Raw genomic sequence first — 24,778 nt, 5'->3', positions numbered from 1 at the left:
GAAAATACCTACATTATCAATTAAATTTATTATTGTGTTCTCAAACTCAAATAATTGTTATCATTGTAACAGTTGGAAGTGAGTAACGGTTGTTACTGTAAGTAATGGTTGTCAGTGTTGTTGTTAGTGGTTAAGAACCTTGGTACTACATTTCATTATGATATAAAAATTAAATTATATTTTTTTTGTAGCATTGAATCATTGATTAAATATACTTATATTGTTATTCGTTGGATGTTCTTTATTTGGTTCTTACTATCTTAGATCCTAGAATGATTGGATAAATAAAATAGTTTATTTGAAATTTATTCCATCTTGTTTATATCATAATAAATAATTATTATAGTTATACACATTTGCGATTTGAGTACCATGAGCGATGAGAGGTGAAGGGTCTTTGCGGACAATGGTTCCCCTAAAATAACTGTAGTTCACTATTGTCTATTCCCCAATTTTGTATATCTTATAAATATAATTAATGAAGATGAGGGTTGATTAAAATTTACGGTGATTTAAGTCACTGTTGCTTATTACAAGTCATAGTATTATGCCAATAATTAAACAATATAATTAATGTTATATATTAATATGATCGAAGGATTATAAAATGATACAACTAATTAATCCGGGTGTCAATTTTAGTGACATTAAAAATTAAAATTAACTGAAATAATTTGTTACGACCTGTTAGACATTTTAGCTAAACTAAAAAATATGTTACTTTATGTAGGTATTAATTGATTCCCGCCAAGCATATAGTTGATTTTCAAACTTCAAACTATAGTATATAGGTAGCATTACCCAGTAGAAGCCAGTAGTAGGTTATTTTAATGCTATAATAATGACTATATAACTATATAAGAGTAGGTTAAACATTTTTGATTTAATTATTAATAATTATGTAATAACTAATAATTCATCATCATTATAATTGGTTATTTTCATATACCTATACACTAGAATACTAGATTACTATATAGGGTTCAGGGTTCTCTATTTAGGGAAAGATAAATTTGAATCATTTAGCTTTCAAAAACTGATATTTTCTACTGTGGTTTTGGTTAAATTTGTGCACTATTTAGCTTATAAATACTTATTTTTTCTTATTTTAGTTTTACATTATATAAATTAGAGCTGTGGTTCTTCCCAGCCGGTGCGGAGGAATTTAGAGTTGGCTTGAGAGGAAATATTAATATTTTTTTGTTTTTATATTCTATAATTTTTTCTTATACTTAATATTATTACTTCATAAGTTGATTTATAATAATTTTTTAAAATTATGAAAATAATAAAAGTAAATAGTAAAATATAATGTATAATATATAGTTATTTTGTATAATTTATTTATATGGCTCATAAAAAAAAAAATTCGCCTAAACTAATTTAGGGAGGGGGTGAAATTTTTAAACATTTACAAGGGGGGTATAGGATAAAAAAGATTGAGAACCACTGGATTAGGGGTTGAAAAAGCTTTATGTGTCTCCCCGAGTCTCAAAGAATATATTGATATAACTTTTATTTTAAACGGTCCAGTACTCACTTATTTTTGAGTTTATTTTAAATGACAAACAAATAAACATTTATATTTTATTTATACATATTATGTGTGTATTAGATATATATCTATAGTCATCAATTCTCATCATTATAGATACGACGACAATTAATTTGTAATGCTCGATAAGACATTCGTTCGGAAATGTTAGCAGTTACCTACAGCAGTATAGCATTTATTTTATAATAGACTATTATAAAACCAATATCTATAGTGACAACTTGTGTTACAAATAATTGTTACAATCGCGTGTTTGGCCCATGACAATCGCAATCATAATAATTTTTATTAACAATAATAATCCTGACATTTACTGCTAAAGGTAATAATAATGTTAATTTAATTTTATAAATACTTTAAGAAAAAGTTGAAATTTATTGATATAATGCTCATTTTAACATCACAACTGTTGTCCTTGTTAACCTTATTTAAAATTATAATTTTTTTAATTTTTTACTAATTAGGTATGCATATAAAATATAGCAATGAAATGAGGGAGAATTACGACGGTTTTATGGATGCCTCATGCCTGTTTTATAAATTATAAGTTAAAAATAATCGACGATTTTTATGTGTATAAACTATTTTTTATTAATAATTATAAATAGGTACTTTACGTGTATATTTGAATTAAATACAAATTATTTTAATTTTTAAGAACCAGATTTCCTATTTCTTAGAACGTATCAGGTTTTTCATTCATTATTAGTTATTAACATCGTCAAATAATTTCAGTGTTCTAATTTAACAAATAATAATGTCCATAAAAGCCTCCAAATAAGATCACTAAATTAGTTGGATGGCAAAGAGTCACTTCTCCATTATCTTCCAATACCTTTCACTTCGTTAAGAGTTCAAAATCCAATATAAGTAATTAATCTTCCGAATTTTTGTTCTTCTTGAACTAACCCTAACCCATATAGGTATGGTGGCAAAATAATGCTGCCTAAATCCCGGCACAATAATAAATATTTTTTCTCGCTATATTTAAAAAAATTCCAAATGAGTTACAAATTATAAATATGTATGTTTCAGAATTCCCAAGCACATACGAAGTTTTAATATTACATTTAAAAAAAATCAAAATTTTAGAAATAAACACTTTTTAATGATTTTTTTTGTTTTTATTCTCTGTTCAAGAATATCTTAAATTAGAATCGGAATTGCTGGACGTTTATAGAATAGAATTGAAGTGAATTTTTTTAGTGATAGCTTTTACTGCTTTTAGGTATTCCCTGTTTCAATCAATAAAAATAGATTTTAACAAACGTATACAAAAAATAATATATTCATATCAGGAGTTGATTTTTAATACCTTTAGGCTATTTGGATTACGATTTCATAAAAATAATATTTTGTTATCCTAATTCTAATTTTGGTTATAAAAAATTTAATTAAAATCAACGTTTGCCAGTTCGTACGATGTATTAATATAATATGCACTTAAAATTAAAATAAATAATCTAAAATGCTAAATAAAAGTTTCACCTTTGAACTTTTAAAGCATCTGTTACATGAAAACAATTACTTTATAACTAAAAAAATTATTAAATATTAATTATTATTCTGTATGAATTTACTTAGTTCTTTATAGTAAGTACTTATATAATAAGGTTTTATATTACTCTAGAGGTCAATAGTAGGTAAATGGTAATAAATAACCTAATTTTTTGGTTCCAATTCCTGAACGGTCGAGCATGCATTTTCGTATAATAGGTAACCGGTACCAATTAATAATACACATTTTAAAATTAAAAATAAATATTCGTTTGTCCAAACGGGTGTAAAATCAGCTCACACCGGGATAATGAACCATATTATATTTTTTATGGATTTAAATCTTGCATAAATAAAGACACTAGAGTAAATATTGAGAGTGGTTCTTCAACTTATATTGATCATATTTTTTTAAAGAATGTTAATGATTTTGATAATATAATTGGGTACGTATGTCAAAATAAATAACTGACCATTATAGTACAATTCTATCTTTAAATAAAATCGGTTTAGTTATACAAAATATTAATATTTCTAATGTAAAAAAAATCGATTATATACTTTTTGATAAACTTAAATTTTTTCTGAGCAGTGAAAATTAGGATAACGTGTTAAACTCGACAAATGTAGATACTGCAGTCGAACTTTTCTTTTCTAAGATAGAAAATTATATAAAAATGTGTAAATTAACAAAATGTAAATGTTTATCTAAATCTAAAATTAAAATTAAAAAATGAATTACATCCGGTATAGTAATCTCAATAAGACGTAGAGACAAGCTATTTCATAAACTAAAAAAACAACCATTCAATTCTAAATTTAAAATTAAATATAAAACATGTCGAAACCTATTAACTAAAGTTATTAAATGTGCTAGAGATATGTTTTTAGATTAAATAAATATAATACGGAATTTGAGAAAAAAGATCCCTTTAATATAGATATACATTTATGCATGAAGTACGATATACCTATTAAACAATTTTTATTTTATAATCATTATAAACATTATAAAAAGTACATTAAGTATAAAATTAAAACTTGTTTATAAAACCCACATCCATACATTTGTGCTGAGCTTAAATGCAGTGCCTGTCTTATAATTTATTGTTTAATTATTACTTTTATTTGTATAAACTTAAGTTATAATTTTTGATAAGAATTAGTAGTTGTCTTAAAATTGTAAACACACCTTAAAATTAGAATTGTTGTCTCCTCCACAAGCATAGGCTTTTGGAGACAATCATTTAAATTTTTTTTTACTTCTATAATGTATGTTAATTTTTTTCTTAAATGCAATAAAGTTATTATTATTATTATTATTATATCAATGTTAATATGGTGCAAACACTGCAAACATACTAATAGATTTTCTTTTCACATCAGTTTAGCAAACGAATTTTTAGCAACTATTGAGCCCTTTAATGATGATGATACTCGTAATAGATGACGACAGAAAAAAACAATTACAGAACCCCTTAAGTGATCCCTATAGGCAACTAAATGTGTAATATTAAGGTTATCATAAAATCAGAAAGTGATAAGTGCCAAACATTCGTGATCGTCGGGGGTCGAGAGATATCTTAACACAACAGTAGTCAGTATTGCAGTCTACTGCTTAGTCAGTCTACACTTTACGGTTACTCTCTGCACATTATTGTTATGAATGATAAACGTATAGTTAGCCAAAGCCAGTTAACTGTCCAAGCTCAAGATTCGGTGAAATAATTCAAACTATTATGGATTACTCTTATATAAGGGTACAATAAACTTTGAAAAAAAAAACCGGATGTATTTTGGTAGGTAGTCATACTTACTATCTTTGTTTAATGTTTTTTATCGAATTTTGTCATACTTAATCAAATTGTATAGGTTTTGTTTAAAATGAGTGGTATTCGACGAACAGATGACGATAAGTCTGGAACTAATTATGATCAGAACTTAGAAAAACTGAATTGCTTAAATTTGCAAGAAGAAAATGAGGTTTCTGAACAGGACAAATGTACGCCCACGCTTGACTATCTTCAGGTACCTACCATAAATGGAGATATCCTTTGGCTTGATATCGATTATTATTATTATTTTTTTTTTGTCACACTTTATTGTTTTTAGTCTATTGTTGAGGAACTGTATACATTTAATAAAAATTCATTAGAAAATAATACTGAAAAAGTATCTTACAACAAAGAAATTCTCAATGAAAAAGTTAAACAAGTATTAACATTGATGAAAAAAAATGAAGGTAATAACATAAGTACTTTTAGTAATGCAATTATAAATTTGCCTTTCTTAAATTTACAGAAGCTGCAGTTGCTGAAAACAAAGCACAATATTTTTTTTTACTGGGCAAAACTTGGAGTGTTACACAGCCAGTAAATGAAGAATGTGTTAATATATTATCCAAAGCAGTTAAACTCAATCCAACTCACTTAGATGCCTGGAATTCGCTTGGTGAATGTTTAGTACATTTGAAAAGGTTTTCTGAAGCCAAATATTGTTTCCTCGCGTCATTGAAACATGTAATTAATATATTATTAGTAGAGCAGAGGTTTAAACGAGCTTAAAAACATAAAAATATGCCTTTAAAAATGGCATTATTGTGATTAATGCAAGCCTTAAATAACTAGTCAAGTTCACGAAAGGTGGTAACCATACCCAACCAAAACAAACCTGAGTTAATGCATTCCCCTCTTATTTAAAATGCCAACAGCATTTGTGTTTTGCTGCTGTCAGTCTACTTAGTACTTACACAAAACAGTATGCTTCTCTCATGGGTCTGAATAAATATGTATCTCCCTGTGTGTAACAAAAATTACTGTACTAAATTGTACTTTTATATTTATTTTTCTGTTCCAGGGTAAATGTAAAGTCATTTTAAGGAATCTATCGATTATTATGCGAGAGGCTCAATTGCTAACTAGTGAAAATGTTAAGGAAAACCTTAATGCAGGCATTGAGTATGCTAAAGAAGCTGTTGAATTAGACACTAATGATGGTGAATCCTGGGCAATACTTGGAAATGCTTATCTATCCTTATTTTTTAGGAGACAAGAAGATAAGCTCCTTAGACAATCCATCAACTCTTTTGAGAAAGCTGTAAGTCAATACATTAATATTATATAAACTTAAATTGATAATTTTAAATTTTAAAAATTATATTTAGCTCAAAGACCCTGTAGCTGCCAAGAACGCTGATCTCCATTTTAATAGAGGCGTTGTAAGTGAAGCTTATTATATGCCTTGTAAAATGTGATTAATTAATAGTTAGATTACTATTTGTCATTTAGGCTTTGAAATATGGGGAAATTTATACAGATGCTTTATTAAGCTTTGAACAAGCCTCGATATTAGATCCAATGTGGACTACAGCTAAAGAAACATTGGAAGATCTTGTTAAATATTTGACATCGACACAAACATTATATCAACGTAAGGGTCAGGTAAAAAGTAAGCGACTTCAACAAATGACCGAGGTACTATTATACAATTGATTTAATATGCATTATCATAGTTATTATTTTACATAATTACAATAATTTATAAATCAATATTAATTACTAATTAGTAATTAGTAATTAGTATTGAAACTAATCTAAGTACTGGACTTATAACTCAACCATGATTTAAACTATAATAATATATTGTATTTTTTTTTTTTTTTATTCTTATAATTAGTCTTTAAACCCCAGTTGTTTGGGGTTGTACAACAATAAAATAAAAACAATAAAAGGTCATGTAATATTGGAACACATTCCATTATCTAAACTCCAAACTGGTTTTAATGCTAATAAAGTTGTATGTGGTCGAGTAGTATGTGTTGTATACAATCAGGAGCCTGTTCCTTAGTAAGTACAGTATAATATAGCAATTTATGTAATTTTGTATTAAGACATGATTAAAATATTTTTATTAGTACATTCTGCCTGGTGGATAAAGATTTATCATGTGTTGTTGTATCGGTATACAACCTAGCTCAAGGTAAAGGACCGATCATAGGAGACTCTGTGGCCATTCCCGAACCTTATTTAACTAATATTGATGCAAAATATTTAAAACAGGTTATTATTTTTTATTCATCAAATTAAATAAATAAAATTAATATTAAAATATCTTTTATTAATTTTTTATACTATTTTCAGACGTTCCAGTACCCTAGCATAAGAGTAAACCTTCCTTTAACCATGGTTGTGAACAAGAAAAATATAAGTGCAGAATGTGTGTCTCAGCCTCAGTTTTTATCCAAACAATTTTAACAATTGTTACTATTTTCTTACACCATACATTTTGTATAGTTCATCAATTATTTCATCATAATATTTATTACTATAAAATGAAATTTTATAAGTTTAATTTAACATTGCCAACATTAATTGTAAATACTTTAAATTATTAGTGAACTACTTTAATTATATAGAAGACCTTCCATCACTAATTTTGTACTATTAGTTTTATTAATTTCTTTTTATATTTTATTTATACTTTTTTACACTGAAAAAAAAAATGTTATTAAAATAAAAAAATATATATACCTATTAACAATGATAAAATTTTTTTTTTAATTTGTCAACTGAAATGCTTACCTGGCAAGTTAGTGATATCAAGATTTTCATTAGAACGTTAAATTGTAAACTCATTATATCATTTTTATTTTAAAATATGCTGTGAATAAATACTTAAGATTTTATTTCAGATGAAATTAGTATTTATTATAAATTATAATATTGAAATGCTGATTAAAAAAAACTTTTCATTTAGTCAAACATTTCGCCTACCTTTTTGATTTAAAAAAAATAATAATAAATAAATAAATGTGATAAATTATTTAGAAATTGGTTATTTAAGATGCAAATTTATAAAGCTTTATTTACTAATTCAATAACATATTACCTATTATAACATTATTATTATTCAAATTTGTAAATGGAATTTATTTTTTTAGATTTAATAAATTTAATAAATTAATAATAATTAACTATCACAAACAAATAAAATAAAAAATATAGTTACTTATTATCGGTTATTACTTATTAGTTATTATGTATTAGTTGTAAAAATATGATAATCAATAATTACCACAATTTTTTTTTATTTAATGTAATACATTTAGGATCTATAATAAAAATGTAACTAAGTATATACAAATATATAAGGTGACCAACTAGAACCTGCCCTTTTTAAATGTACAGTATTCGGTCATTTTTTACTGTAAATTAAAATTTAATATTCAAAATTGTTTGTAATTACATGGTATTTGAATCATTTATCAATCGTGAAAGATTATGTCGGGTAGGTAGTGTCCATTCTCTTGAAGTCCTGAACATAATTAAAATGTGAAAAACATTATATGTTATTGTTGGTCACTTTGTATTTAGTATTATCCTTATTATGTTAATAGATTGGTCTCACTGATACTGTATTATTTTTTTTTTAATGCATAGGATTTAAATATTTTATGATATTTAGTAGTTATACTAAATATATTTAAATACTACTGTATTTATGTGATAATATTCAAGACTATTATAGATAAGATAAAAGTATGTATTTATACCACTACAATTTATAAAAATAAAAACTTCAATAGCGTGAAATATTTATATATATTTTTATACCAGCTGGTTTTCAATAAAATATGGTTTATATTCCTAGAGAATTTAAATTTAATTAAAAAATTATATTTATTGATCACTCACTAAAATCAAATCTAGATTTAAAATGAGTGCTCACTTTTGTCCTTGGTCAATTACCCTTAAAATTGTTAATATAAATACTAGTAAGGAAGAATATGTTAATTGCGCCAGAATCTATTTATGTTATTTTAATATTTATGATTATAATTGAGTCATAATAAGATGTAATAATTCTCAAAAAGTTATTTTACTTTATTTTATATTTTATTTAAAATACAAATGATAAGAATAAATAAAAATAAAACTAATTTAATATAGTTCATAAACAATGTCAAAATTTCAGCACCTAATCGACAACTTCTTGGTTCAACGTCTATATCTAAAAAAAATTATACATTTTTGTAAATATTGTGACACTTACATTTAATTTTTATTTATTTTCACACTTGTAAATTTATTGCATTGGACGATTGTCAACGTGTAATCGACTACGCTTATCCGAGAGGATATTTTTATTTAAGTATAACATTTGATTAAAATATTTAATTTAAGTATAATCTTTGATAATATTAACTAAATATGTATTTTTATGCACGAAAAAACGTTTAATATGCCATTCTTAAAAAATTTACCCAAATATGCAAAAATATGCAAAAAATGAACTTGCTAGCTTATGAAACGGATTCATAGCTATAAATAGAAGGCATAGACAAAAATATGCAAGTCCTATAACTTATCATCCCTACTTATAACTGGTTACGGTTTATAAAAATTTAAAAATTTTACACTTAAACATTAATATTTTTTTTTTGTATATTTAATTAAAAAAAAATGTCTAACTCTATTTTTCTGACGCAATCGATGTACTTATACCTGATTAATTTGTCATAATTTTAATGGTGCAAAAGATATACCTATATATTACAGCCGACAGGCAGGTAGTCTAAAAAAATTGGCACAGTTGACGAACACCGGGTTGGAAGTAGATTATTTGAATTATACAAAACTATGATTTCATTTTATGAGCACTATCAGAATGGAATATACAAAATCAAAGTTATGCATAATAATATATTTTATAAATGAAACAAATTGAACAATTTATGCTCTTATTTCACGTTTGTCATCACTCATCACAATTTACAGTTATAATTTAATAATAAAGAATATAAAATAACGACTATGTATAATTTGCGCATCGTTTTTACCTGTGCCAAAATATCGAACATCATTTGAGCATCAGCGACCCATTATCGTTTGTGCATTGTCCATTAGTCTACGTTTTATTGCACCAGATTATCGTACATCAAATGCGCATCAATGTTCTAAACAATATAAGGGTATAAAAAATAAAATTTGGTTGAAAATTCAATGTTTGTCATAAATCATATGTAATAAATATATACAAGAAATTAAAAATAAATTGGACAAAGTAATTCAATTGAATTGTAGGTAGTCATAATCATAAATGCACACATTGAAATTATCACCCTTACTCCCTCCCCTAAATTATTATTAATTAAAAATTAATTATTATCAATAATATTTGAAATTATCATCAAAAATTAAAAAAAAATATATACAAACACGTTTATTAAAATAATAATTGTTAGATAACCTTGATTACCAAAAAGTTAGCTCGCCTTTACTCAGAATCGTATTTTATCGAAATCAAATTTAACAAATCTATTTTAATACGACAATACCTATCAGTGACAACGTTTTTAGCAGAGCGGTTACCTACTTTCCCACTTTTTTAAAATATAATGTTGAAAACTAGATTACCAACTTTGTAGTACAAACCGATTGAGACAATTGAGTTCACGCTTCATATTGAGGAATAAAACACTTTTTGTGAAAAAAACAGTAAGTAATACTGCAATTGGTTTTAAAAAGAAATTTTAGTTTTTAGTAAACACAATTTATAAATTCAAAAGTTTTTCTTTGGTTGACCCCGGCTGCAGGCTGGGAGTTTGGGACAATAAAATATTAAAATATCTCAAAAATTTTCAATCTCAATCATGCCAAATGTTTTACTCGACAAATTGTTCTTTTGTGAAAAACACGAGAAACAATAAATCAAAATATATTTTTGTTGTACCTTTGTACGTCATTTACGCATAGATTATATTACAGCCGATGCTTGATATAAACGGTAGCGGTGGGCCAATACTTTCAAATAACTCGCAAAATAATGGCATAGATTTACAAAAAATTGCAGTAGGTACCTAGGTGGGCCAACTTCACGAACGTCTAGACACCACTATTGAAATATTCTGGTTGATCGTTGTTGAGTATATTGATTAAATTGGCAGTTTTCAGTTCCAATAATATTGGTTAAAAATGTATTGCTCTGCAATTAAAAAACAAAACAGAGATCAATAGGTAGTCATCAATATATTAAATGATTAAAATGGATAATAAAATGTAAATGTCCAGTTACTCTAAATATATCTGTTTATGGTATTATGAATTTATGAAATACGTTTTTTTCTTTAGTTCTATTATTGCTACGCCTGGTATCGTACGATCCCTAAACTATAGTAGTTACGGATTACGGACTAAACGTGGCCATACAAGATTTAACTACATGTCTATATACATATATATACGCTTTCTAACAAACAGTTATATTATTATTATTATTATTATCGGTCAATGTCGTCAAAGTTTCATTGCTGTGGACTGTAACCAATGATTCATCGTTTCCGTTCGATATTAATGGTCGTTAAAATGTGATGTTTCAACAATAATTATTCGTCTAACTTTCTATAAGAATAACTGTAGAGTAACTAGTAAGTACCTATATAATTCGTAATAATTTTTCAAATCTCTGGACTTCGAATTGGGTCCGGTGATTTAATAAATTAATTTTCTATTAACATTAAACTCGTGAGCATTTCCATTTGTCATCATATCTCGGGATATATTAAATAATTTCATAGATTAATCGCAGGTTTATGGTTTATACGTAAGACGTAAATATCTACCTACCACCTCATATATGTCTTTAAAATAAGCCAGTTATTTAATGGCTAAATATTTATGAACGACGACAAAAATCGATAACTACCTAGCAGCTAGCTTATTAATTAATATATAAGTGTACGTGTTGTCCTTTTAACAATTTTCCAATACCTACACTACTTAAAAATATTAATACATGACAAAATAAACATTCGCGTTTTCCGGATATGCATTCCAAATCGAAAATTCGAAAATTTACTCTTGTTGTCAGTCTCAACCCTATAAAATTGATAAAGAAAATTTTTAAAAGGACCAAAACCTATATTTAATGCTTTCATGAATCATGGCCCATGGGGACGCAATCGGGCGTATATCAATTATTTTTTTTCAGTGTATTTTTGGTTTTCAATTATTCTGAACTACATATTATAATCCACGTCATATATCTTATAGACATAAGACACCACAACCTCTAAATAGTTGGCTCCATTAAAAAAAAAAAACTTTGTTTTATGTCATTTTGTATGATCCAACCCCCCAACACTAAAAATGCGAAACACGGGCACTGAAATAATATTATTGTATACATCACTCTACACAATATTATAGTATAAAATGTGAGTAATATAAAAAAATCTGGGAGCCACGTAAAATAAAAACCAATTATATTAAGAAGGTTACAAAGTTCAATTAGATTTAAACATTATTCCTTGTTTAGTATAAACTTAAGACCTAAGTACCTAAATCTCACATAGTTACATTCAAAATAGGAGAGAATATTTTAGTTATATATTTTAGTAGTTATAGTCTATATAATACTAGTTTTTAATCATTTTTTTTTAAATATGGTGTATTTGATATACTTATATAAATGTTAAGTAACTATTTTATTTATTGAAATATTTATTTTATATTATTATTTATTTATATTTTATCGAATATCGTAGTATCGTGACTTGTTTTATGTTATAATAAAATAACAGTTATATACATATTTATTTGACATTTTTATATTATTTATCATGATTATGGGGCTGGTTTAAAAGTCCCTATAAAAACTTTCAAAAAATACTCTAAAAAAACCAATTAATGCGATCGTAATGAATATCCCAGCTCGGGCCAGCTGATAAATTAGTTGTTATTTGTTTGAATTAGATACTCGTATTACATCTGATTATTGCTGAAGATAAAGACATTATATCGCATTCTCATTTAGAACTTGACATTAGATACGGCTGAAAATATCTAAAACCAATTAACAAAAATATTAAGAAAACTGCAGTATTTCTTGATATTATGATATTTTTTAATTTCTTAACTTAGACTAAAAGCTCTAAAAAATTTTTTATGCATAGGTATGTATTGAAAATTACTAAAATTACTTGGAAATATGCTAAAAAAAAATTCAAAACAATTTTCACCGTAAATGGGATTAGAACTGGGAAGCGGTGATTTTCTATCTTTGTCTATAATACACAGGCAACATAGGATTAGGTAGACGTGTTCTATTACCAACGTACCGATTAGTATACGTTATATTAAATGAATTATATATACCTATTTGGATTCCTAGTCTTGGAATACATTTCCCTAGACTACTAAAAAAAATGCACATTGCACTGAAATCCTGGCCTTAGTCGGGATAATCGCGACTCGTGTCTTTATATTATATAATACGCAGATTTTATATATATATATATATTATTATACAGTGGTGGCTCGTGGGCTCTGAAAGTGAGGTAGTTATTATTATGTATAGATTTTCTAAGTCATTCGCATGAATGTTGGGCGATTATTCGTATTGCTCCGGCGGCCGTATTATTAATTACCGACTCCCTCCTCCTTATTTCAATATCATGATCTCAGTCTTTGTAATTTTTTATATATATATATGATTTTAATCGTTGGGGGATGACATGTCTGTGCAGAAAATTCGGATGTCACGCGTAAAATTTTGGCACGATCAATATAGGAGATACTTTCCTGTAATAATACTAAATATTTTCCACTTCCACCGGAAAAAAAAAACACAAGAAAAGGTTACAAAAACTAAACTCATCGAATCGTGACGTTATTTTTCGGAAGCCCATAATTAAAATTAGTTTTAAGAGGGCTCCGCGATACACGTATGTTGCTATATATAATTTAATAGAAGTACCTACATACGCGTATACATACCTTTCGTGGTTATTAATTCGTTGTCACGTCGATTTTCACACGAGTAAACTCCACTATTACGCACAATTATGTATAAATATAATATACATGCATTTACGCGGGCAATCGCAATGCAATATATGATATTATGTGTTTCTATTATTATTCAATACTATACAAGCAATACCTACGTATATTATTAAAATATATAAACACACCAAAATATACACGTTATCCGATCATCGAACGATAATGACATAAATTTCGTATTTTTCGGGGGGACAATATTTTTTTGTCCACCGCCGAATAATGTCATAACCTATCATTACTGTGCCCACACACTCTTTTGGGTACGTACATTGTACACGACATTAAACAGCACACGACGACAAAAGGCAGTTTATTGTTATACAGTAAATAACATAAATATATATTTATAGATATATCGGAACTCAACCCTCGGGTACCGGAATGTATATACAATACACACACACACACACTATATTATATAAAATATATACTGCGCGTTTAACGTGGTAGCAGGTACATATACACAACCACATAACATACATCCGGTTCACATGGTCCAATATATATGCAGCGACCTCTGCATGGAGGTATATGGTATTAGTATATTATATATAATATTATAATAGTTCCTCCTGTCTTCCGCGCGACACACCGACCAATACAAATAAATACCTACGTCATAATTAACCCTCATAATACAATAATAATTGACACAGCGGTGGCAGGTACCTATATATCTAATATACAGGACTCTTTTTGTATTTCCTGTCTGGCGGTTGTGGAGTTTCTACACAGCGCGTTTGAGATATCGCGGCTTTTTGTTTACGGCCGAGTCGGCGAAAACCACCAAAAGTCATATCGTGTATATTTTAGATTCTGAGCGGAGTAATGAATGTATTTATAGTTTAGTTTACGTTAACGCGATAGTAGATCATAGTAGGTATATACGTAGCCTATGTTGATTGAGGGGCTTGATAAAGTGCTATAAGACTTACCAAATATTTAAAAGGGTTGCGAAAAAGAATTGATCGAAATTTTGGCAGAAAATTAAACCGGCAGAAGAAATATCTGGTAAATTGGACCGAAAACCCATATATATATAATTATGTTCTACTACGATGACATTATATCAATATGAAAAAAAAATACAAATGAAAATAAATGGGAATATTATTAAAATGGTTTTTTTTTTATATACAATAACTTTTATTATTATCATTCGTAAACACTATTTATTATTTATTATATATTTTTGAACGTGGTTCAAACTATTCTTTAAACTTTTCTGATATTTTAAAAAATAATCATTGAAACTTAAGTCAAAATCGGTCGAGTCTAGTTTTTGAGTGTATGAGCTACAAACTATAGGACATTGCTATTTGTTATACACTTGAATAATAAACATATTAATTAATATTATATTTTATTCGTAGAAAAATCACATATATATAAAAAAAAAAAACTTTGAATTATTTAATACGATAGTGCCATAGTGGTATCATTGTATCAAACATTTGGCTCGCGATACCACTATGGCAATATCGTATTAAATAATTCAAAGTTTTTTTCGAAACTAGAAAAAATATTAAAAATCAGGAAATTGATGAAATTAAAATGTCAATATTTTCAGAAAAAAAACTCTACAAAATGGCTATCTTCAATTTTTTTTTAAATAATTAAATAAATTAAATAAAAAAATACATTTTTAACTTTTTTTACCAAAACATAAAAATAAATTAAAACATGTAATATTTGTAGTTCTTGTTCCTGTGAATCTTATTAAAAAACCAGAATTATGTGATATCTCCATTATTCTAGGAGATATTGCTATGGATACATTTAGAGAAAAATTTCATTTAATTAATGAAAAACGCATGTTAAATCAATGAAAAACGGATATGATTTTGATCCAATGAAGTCAACTCATTATATTCAGGTTATTGATTTCATTAAATTAATGAAGCTGATATTTCTTGAAAAATAATACATTTTCCATTTAATTAATTATGACTATAAGCAATTTAAAGAAATTATTTATCTCATAGTAAGAAATCATATAATAGAAACAAATATTAATTGTAATAAGATTAATACTACCACCTTTAAATTATAACCTTAATATCTTTAAACTAAAGATTTAATGTAATAGATAAAAGTAAATTTTCCTTCAATATAATGATTTTTTTTTCAAAAAATCGAGTATCATGTTATTAATCAAGACATCGTCCAAATCCGCCGGAGCGGGATTCGTTCTTGTTAGTATTGTACCTACCTATGCTTGGAAACCTAACGCTAACACCTATTGACTACAGTTTGAATTGATAATTGATGCCAAATCTTGAGTATTTAAGCCATTATTTCTGAGCTGCTTTTTTTATTTTACGTTAAACATTGTTTAGCTATACGATTAGTATAATTCATGTGTAAATAAACTGTAATGAAATCATAGAAATTAAAACTACATTTTTTCTGAGTGTAAATTTTTGCAGGACACCCTGTATATAAATAGGTATAATTTGTATTTTAACCGAGACTCTGAGATTAGCGCGTTCAAACATACAAACACTTCAGTTTTAAAAGTCACTTACAAAAATATTAACTTGTACATAGGATTATGGAGTAAATGTTCAAATATAGAGTAATAAAGAAAACATTGTAAATAGCTACAGCCCCATCTCCAATAGTTTGATCTAATAAATTGTGTTTGTGTGAGTATATTATAAATTATAATATATCTACAACGACAAAATATCTTCTTTATACATACAAATATATGGCTGATCAAAATGAAATAAATATAATAATATAACAATATATTCTTACATTTTAATGCATTATATGTTATTATATGTACGTGTGCGTAAGGAATACTAATGTATCTACACTTCAAGTAAAGCAATTGCCACACAAGATTATAAAATGTGGGTGGTTCGAAGTGGACCGGATGCAAGAATTATATAGCTGAAGTGATGATGGGTCATACAATGAAAGATAAATTTAACGATCACAAGAAAGTATAATGTTTATAATATAGTATCTCCTATATTCCTGTGATCTCCGCAGGGGGTGGTTGTAGGATGGTGGTAGACCCTCAACGATTTTAAGTTTTGCTGCATCAAAAAAGTACTATAGGTTGGGCTTTGCATTGATCTGCAGGTAGCTGGTAAACTACAGGTATATATATATATATATATATATATATATATATAAATAGGTGCAGGTACCTAACCGATTCGACGTCGGTTTAAATCACAGCAAGTATAACCTGCAGTGGCGTCATATATAGTTATTATACGACTGCAGAGATCATTCTTCTTTTAGGGGAAGCGAGGGGGTATGATCTCATGGTACAAGCACATAAAAACATACTCACATAATATATTATACACCTATACCTATCACAGAAATGAAAAAAAAAAATTCAATTTTTTTTTATCTTCCCCTTGTGACATGACGCTTTATATTCGTCACGGTATATTCAGTATATTATCATTAAAAACGATGATTGTTACAAAATCTTCAATGTGAATAACTGTACCTGTCGAGAAAAATGTCCAACTTATTTAAAAATGAAATGCCAAACACATCGATTTATGGGCCATGAGATTATTCTAACAATAGGTACCTATGTATTTTACTCGGAATTCATAAACCTTTATATTATGTGTACACACACATTATGTTATCCAAGTATACAATAAAGTCCTAAATAATATAATGGTCATTGAATGAGCGTACAATAAAAATGTCGATTCTGTACAAAAACGATCTAGTAAATAATTTATATAGGTGCCCATAATATATACGTTGATGCGCCAGCTAAATGTAATTTCCTTTACTTGAATAACATTTTAACATGAAAATAAAAGATAGTGTTGTCTATATATAGGTACTTGACTGCACAATAGTTTAGAACATATCTCAAATCGATTGGCAAAACATATAATTCTTTTATTAGATACTATATCATAATTTTGATGATATTTTAAATATATTAAATATTTGTCAATTTTTCAATAAAATTTGGTACAAATATAATAATTTAAGTCGTTATTTTTATAAATGATTCAGACGAAAATAAGTTTCAGTTAGACTTGGATAATTAAAAATTTTTACCAAATATTTATAGGTAATAGTATTTTTTTATTAATGCCTATATAGGCATATAATCAGGGCCGGCGAGAACTTTGGTGGGCCCCAGGCCTGATCAATTCCGGGTCCTTTTATTTATATATACTTATTTTACTGAGATATATATGGCAGTATAGCACAACTGCCCCCCCCCCAAACGTCCTGGCCTCGGGGCTCTGGCCCCTTCTGCCCCACTCTCTCGCCGGCCCTGCATATAATATATTATAATTTTAAAAATATTTTGGTATTTTGATGTACAACTTATATACATAGAAATTTAAAATTTTCAACTATTTTTTAGTTTGTTATTTTATTTATTTGCAAGTTAATAGCTTTAAATTCAAATAAATTTCTTCAAAAATTGTTCTTAAAAAACAATTAAAAAATATCAAAGATCCGTTATATCAATTTGCTATCAATAATTTTTTTAACGTAATTATTATTTTTTATTTATATAACTAAATATAGCTTTTTAAAAAATATGTAATATTTTATCATAATTATGATGTATAATAATATATTAATATGTAAAACTATTATTATAATACTGATATTTTTTATAACGAATATGCGTTTGTCTTTTATACATTTTTTTTCAAAGTTTTTTTTATTTAATAAAAGTCTGTGTATAGGGGTTAAAATTATGCACATGTGGGAAATTATACCTATATCTACTTTTGTATGTGCTACTATTCCCTCACACGTCACCCTGGCGCAGTGGCGCGTAATCCTCGTCGGTTAACGGAAGACACGTTTTGCAGTTTTGCCGGACCGGAAGTGACGAGGCTCCAAATAATAATACGAACACAATAAACTCGTTTCACTAGAATTTCATCACATTAAAAATTAAACACCATTATTCGCGAAAACACTTTTTGATCGACAATAAACGTAGACAAAATGGCTGCGATCAGTACGACTCCAGAACTCACAAAATTTAATAATACTATTTATATAGATTGTTAACTTGCATTGGCGTGTAACGCATTGTGGCACTTGTTGACTTATTTACCAGGTTTATCGGGTATCGGACGGTGACGGAAGTCCTCTTTAAACATAAAAATTAATAAATTATAAATTATAATATATAGTAGGCAAATTAATTATTTGAATAATACCTATACCTTACTATATTGTGATGGTATAAAAGTCATGTAGTCCTTCAACTTGGATTTAAATGCACCGGTGGCCCAGCCTCAGACTTAAATACGTCACTGTTAATTCATGATAATATAGACAATGTCAATATGAGTGTCTTTATTGGGAATTATATGTGTTTTGCTGTTTTATGAAAGGATATTCTGATCATTTTTTACACATGCACATTTGTTATTAATAACACTCATATTCCCACAAAGATGGTGACAAATAACGGCTTATTTAATTTCTTTAATACAGTTAATAAGCAAATAGCTGCAGTTAGCAATTTAAAATTTGAAAAAAATGTCATGTCCTAGTGCATTAACAAAGGATTTTACAAAATTCGAATTTTAAAAAAGGGCCTAGGAAGTAGGAACGGCTAGTATTATAGCTTATAAATTTAATAATATTCATAATTTATATGTACATTGTAAAAAGAGTAATAGTTTAATATAAAATACAATCAATAACTTATAAAATCAACATAGAAAAATTTAATCATACTTTTTTCTTACATAATAACTTAGGATATTGTACAACATCTTATAAACCTATATTGTATAATGTATTTTAGTATCTTTAAACATATATTTGTAAACGTTTTTTGACGATATAAGTTTGTCCTAGCTTTTTTCTGCTATTATCAGGTCGTGAAAGTTAACAATATTTTTTAAGCATATTAGTTAAGTTACAAAATGTTTTCTTAATTAAATTAATAGATAGAATACTCTGAACGTATTGATACAGTTTACGATTATTTTTTTTTACGATATTTATATAAATAGCCACTATAAATGAAATTCTGGATCTACCCTTACCGCTTGAACCTTTCTTACAGAATGATAGATTACTTGGATTCAAACTAAAATTGATTTTACAAAAAAATAAAATGTACAACTACGGCGCGATTATCGTGAATATAGTGTTGGTAACGGTTTTGAATCACATAGTAAAATTTATAATAAATTATTATTTACTTACATTGCGCGATTTCGTTTCTGCAGCATTTTTACACGGCATCAGAAACTTGGTATTTATATTTTTTATGCGGCGGCTATACATCTTTATATTTCATAATAGGTATATAAAACTGACTGCAGTTGCTATTATTATGAAAAAAAAATAAAATAATATTTCATGAAATAATAAGTACATGTTATTGTAGCAGTAGCCAGTAATTATAAAGTACAATATTGGACGGTGCACTGGAATACTGATTCAAGTAAAAATCACCACTTTTCATAAGAAACGAAAAAAAAGTTAAATAAAATATCAGCTCATTTTTTTTATAATATATTATTCTGATTTTATCATTTTTCACGCATAATGATTTAAGATAAGAAAATTATATAATAATACGTAATCAATTGTTTCGATGGGTAGCGAAAACTGTGCTGAACCGTTTTTTTATATTATATACAGGATTTTAATATAAAACATATTATAATATATTATTAGCTCCTTCTCTATCATTCGCGTGCCGATAAATATATTCCAATTCATACCAATATATATCATAAGCGACATAAGCAATCGTTTGATGATGTTCACCGATGACGTGTGCATGTGGTATTGTGGTAATATAATAATAATAATAGTTATTTGAATATACAGCTAAACACGTCAGCTCGGCGTGGTGTGTACGCGGCGCTTTTGATGTAAATTGTACGACCACCGGTATAGCTAGGCACCTCCTGTACTGAAAACGATCAATCGGACATTTAAAACTTTTCCGTGAATAATAACAATAATTATTATTATTATTATTACATATTTTCGATATTTGCTTATTATAGACAACAAAATGTATTTTTTTATCAGCGTTATCGAAGTATTTTAACTGCAGTTGTAGGAACCAGAGACGTATGCAGAAAAAAGTTTTGGGGGGTGTTTTTGAAAATCGGTTATTGAAAAGTAGAACTTTTTTTTAATAAATAGACAAAAAATGTTTGTGAATTTATATGTAATATACATATTTTTACTAAAACAAGATAAATTAAGTATTGCAAATGATAAATTCATTTCACGTGATTTGCAATAAAATAAAACATATTTTAACATTATTTGTAAAATTTCTGCTTTTTTTTACATATTTCGTAAATTTTGACAATTTCGGTGGTTTAGTAGTATTATACATTTATATTTCGATAATAGTACCTACTCGTAAAAATTGTAAGTGTATAATGCATATGGGAAATAAGTATATGAAAGTATTAGTTAAATATTAATAACTTTCTAAAAAAAGTGTACTTAATTCAAAAAATCAGAATTTAAATAAATTCATGATCAAATGAAAAAATGGGGGCGCACGTTTGATGAATTTTCCAGTATATTATGTTTATCGTAAATAATAGTAAATAACTATATATTAAAACATATAGGTACTGACTCTTCAGTTTTTGATACTTACTGTGTGTTTTTATTTTAAATAAAATACAAAATCTATTTCTTTAGTTATGCTATATTAACAGCAGTTATAAAGCACACTCGTGTTTTTATATGGTTCTTGTAATACTAAACGTATTTCGACGAAAAGATCGTATAATTTTTTATCATTGTGATTTTTTAGGTACTTTATTATATATTTAATATCATTGATTTCATCATAAACGGATGCGGAAAATACATTTTATTAAATGTTTATAAAATAAAAAATAAACATTTAAAGAAAATTATTATTTGCCTGCTTCTATTTATGAAATTTTAAATAATATAGCAAGGTGGTCGTAAAAAAAAAAAAAATTAAAAAAACGACATTATGAATAGTACTTATTTAAATTGTTTGTTGTATTATAAGTGTTACATAGATAAAATATTTCTTTCAATCATTAAAATTGACTAAGAAAACGAACAGTACCGTAAATAATATTATATAGCTCGTTGTAACTTACAGTAAAATATTTTTTACCGAATGATGACAATTTTCTAACTGCCATTTTATCTTATTCGACTAACCGTTTAGTTTAATAGTATACGTATTACTTACGCTATTATATATAATGTAATCACGACTTTTACACTTAGGCCTAAAAAGGCTGTAAACAAAAAAAAAAGTAGCAAGTATAATTTTCTCGTTATCTCGTCGATTAGACAACGAATGGATCATGAACTGCATCAAAATGAGTGCAAATAGGACACTTTTTTATGGGGATGTGCTGTAATTGAATTTTTTTTTATTTATCCGTGTGAAAATTTTTCTCGCACCAATTTTACTATATTATTTATAACAAATATCAATTAATAATTAACACTAATATATGTATATTATTGTCATTTAATAATGAATATAGCATCTTTTTAAATATTGAGAATAGTTAAATCTGACAGTTTTATTACAATATTCTCATTGTTTTCCTCATTAGAGAAAACATTTTTCGTGATTATTATTAACAAAGGCACCCACGGGGGGAGGGGCGAGAAGGGCAACTCCCCGAATTTTAGTTAATATTAAATGTCTTATTACTTACTCGCATGGCTTAAGTATTTATACTTTTGACTTTGTCCCCCCTTCGGTTTATATTTCTGCGGGCGCCCTTGATTATATAATTTTTGAATTGCCCACAACTAGTTCTTCTGATGCTGAGTATGTATGACGCTATATACAGAATTTGACATAATTATTTAAAGTTGAAAGAGATTACGAAGGAATCGAAGATCTCGTTGAATATATATATATATTATAAATTATGCTTTAAGATGTATATGGCGAGGAGTATTGTGCATGTGATAAAAATGAAGTTTTAACAATTATGGTGTCATAAAATATGTTTCAATTTATTTTTCGTATTTTTTATACAATAAATATATTTCTTCTTAACACGTAAGTTGTACAGGCAAAAAAAAACATATAATAAAATAAAATAAAGGGAGTGAACATATTATATTATATTATCAGGTATACACTTTATTGTTATACTTATTGATAAAGTACGGGGAAGTGTGTAAGGAAAAATGGAAGATTTAGGGATGATCGTTCGATGACGACCAAAATAGGGACATTTCGATTTGGTTTGATAGCTGTATCCGAGCGCAGTTGAATCGGCTGCCTACTCGTGAGAAATTACAATTAATATATTATAAAACTAATTTTATTTTAATAGTAATATAATAATAATAATAGTAATAATAATAATAAAATTAATAATAATAATAAAAATATTTATAAATACATTAAAGCCGTCCATTCGTCAGGCTGTTGAATCAAATTAATGATAAAAAAAAAATAAACAATCTTTTAGCCGATTATTAAAATAATAATAATAATGTTTTATACCTCAAAAATAAAGAAAAAAACAAAATCGTATGGCTAGTGTACACATTATGTATAACTTCTGGGTAATCATATGATGATAATAATGGCGAAGCAACTAATAATTGTTATATAATAATAAAAAAAACATCATAATAATAATAATAATATTACTAATGAAAACGTTACTGCTATTATGGTTAAATTAGGGATGGTGCAGTAGCGGGGAGTACGTCAAAAACAAGGTAACTCGAATAATGATTATTGAACCATATCCCTTTGCATTGACTATATTATGACGTGTATTTATGCACTTAGAATAATTTAATTTAATGATAATTTTTATTGTACTATTAAAACGGGAGAAATAAAAATAATGGTTATGTTTGTGTGTTTAATCTTATTTAGGTATAAAATAACATTCTTACTAGAGATTGGTACCTATTACTTATTAATTAAATAATAATTTTCTTTTCATATATTATATTTTACTATACGCGTTTTTGGAGATCAAGAACATGACGAGTAAATAATAATTTAGCTACTTTGACTCGAATAATAATGTGTTTTACCGAATGACTACAAAATATATATCTATATACGATAGAAAGGAAATATAAAGAATATTAAATACCTAATAATAATAAAACAAAACTAATTTTACAAATATTATTATTATTATAATATGAATAGCCCACGTTCAAGAGATCTATAAAATTTTCGCTATATTTAAATTGTTATAACAATATTTAACTAAGTCTGTGAATAAATTCATATTATACATGGTTTATTATCATTAATAATTATTCAATTTCTTTAACGGAGGAAAGAACTAATGAATAAGAAAAAAATATTATATACAAATCAGCTCTTTTTGGATTTTTTTTCTAATGAAACAATGTTTTCCATATCATTTACATATAAAGAGGAGAGATCATACATAAAATAATAATAGTAATAATAACTAATAATTAAATAAAATAAACAATAAGGGATGTAAAACTTAAAAAACTAAAGACACAAAAGAATAATGTTATATCGTAGTAAAATATTGATAATAATCACTAAACCTTAAGAAAAATAAGCTCCTGCGGAGAACACATTATAATACCTAAGACTATTTATCACATTTTTCTTTTAATATTATAACTAAATATATATAATAATATAACCTACGTATGTAATAATAATAATAATAATAATAATAATAATAATAATATTTAATTAACAAAATAAGATAGCGAATTCGCTTGAGTGGTGGCCATCGTTGCTATAAACAAAAAAAAGCGTAATAATATAATATAATAATAAAACCAAAAATGAAAAGTTCACTTATTACAATAAGATTATTGAATAAAAGAAAAAAAACAAGTAAATCATTTAATGATGATGATATGATAATAAAAAATTAATAATTTCGTT

At 26.6% G+C, this 24,778-nt stretch overlaps 2 protein-coding genes across 2 annotated transcripts in view; one reads left to right on the top strand and one right to left on the bottom strand.

Annotated features, from left to right (window-relative positions):
• Positions 1 to 4,627: 4,627 nt before the first annotated feature.
• On the top strand, positions 4,628 to 7,418 carry LOC113553691 (tetratricopeptide repeat protein 5-like). Its single transcript, XM_026957163.1, has 10 exons — positions 4,628 to 4,851; positions 4,925 to 5,080; positions 5,165 to 5,294; positions 5,354 to 5,571; positions 5,909 to 6,148; positions 6,216 to 6,269; positions 6,340 to 6,525; positions 6,728 to 6,897; positions 6,966 to 7,110; positions 7,192 to 7,418. The coding sequence occupies exons 2-10, from the start codon at positions 4,937 to 4,939 to the stop codon at positions 7,303 to 7,305; spliced, it is 1,401 nt and encodes a 466-aa protein (XP_026812964.1). The 5' UTR covers positions 4,628 to 4,851; positions 4,925 to 4,936; the 3' UTR covers positions 7,306 to 7,418.
• Positions 7,419 to 22,876: 15,458 nt separating this feature from the next.
• Positions 22,877 to 24,778, bottom strand: part of LOC113552279 (G1/S-specific cyclin-D2-like) — a 41,031-nt gene continuing 39,129 nt past the window's right edge. Inside the window, exon 5 of the transcript XR_003405171.1 lies at positions 22,877 to 24,626. The gene's annotated coding sequence lies outside the window, so the exon portion shown is untranslated. The remainder of the gene's footprint in view (positions 24,627 to 24,778) is intronic.

The sequence above is a fragment of the Rhopalosiphum maidis genome, chromosome 2 (genome assembly GCF_003676215.2).
Source record: "Rhopalosiphum maidis isolate BTI-1 chromosome 2, ASM367621v3, whole genome shotgun sequence".
NCBI classification, from domain to species: Eukaryota; Metazoa; Arthropoda; class Insecta; order Hemiptera; family Aphididae; genus Rhopalosiphum; species Rhopalosiphum maidis.
Note: the sequence above shows the minus strand (reverse complement) of the source record. Positions and strands in the feature narration are given on the sequence as shown.

What these genes read in the sequence shown, in the direction of transcription:
- LOC113553691 (XM_026957163.1), top strand. Translation starts at nt 4,937, where the DNA reads ATGAGTGGTATTCGACGAACAGATGACGATAAGTCTGGAACTAATTAT. An exon ending in ATTGATGAAAAAAAATGAAG is followed by an intron (nt 5,295 to 5,353) that starts GTAATAACATAA and finishes TTAAATTTACAG; the next exon opens with AAGCTGCAGTTGCTGAAAAC. An exon ending in TCCATTTTAATAGAGGCGTT is followed by an intron (nt 6,270 to 6,339) that starts GTAAGTGAAGCT and finishes TTTGTCATTTAG; the next exon opens with GCTTTGAAATATGGGGAAAT.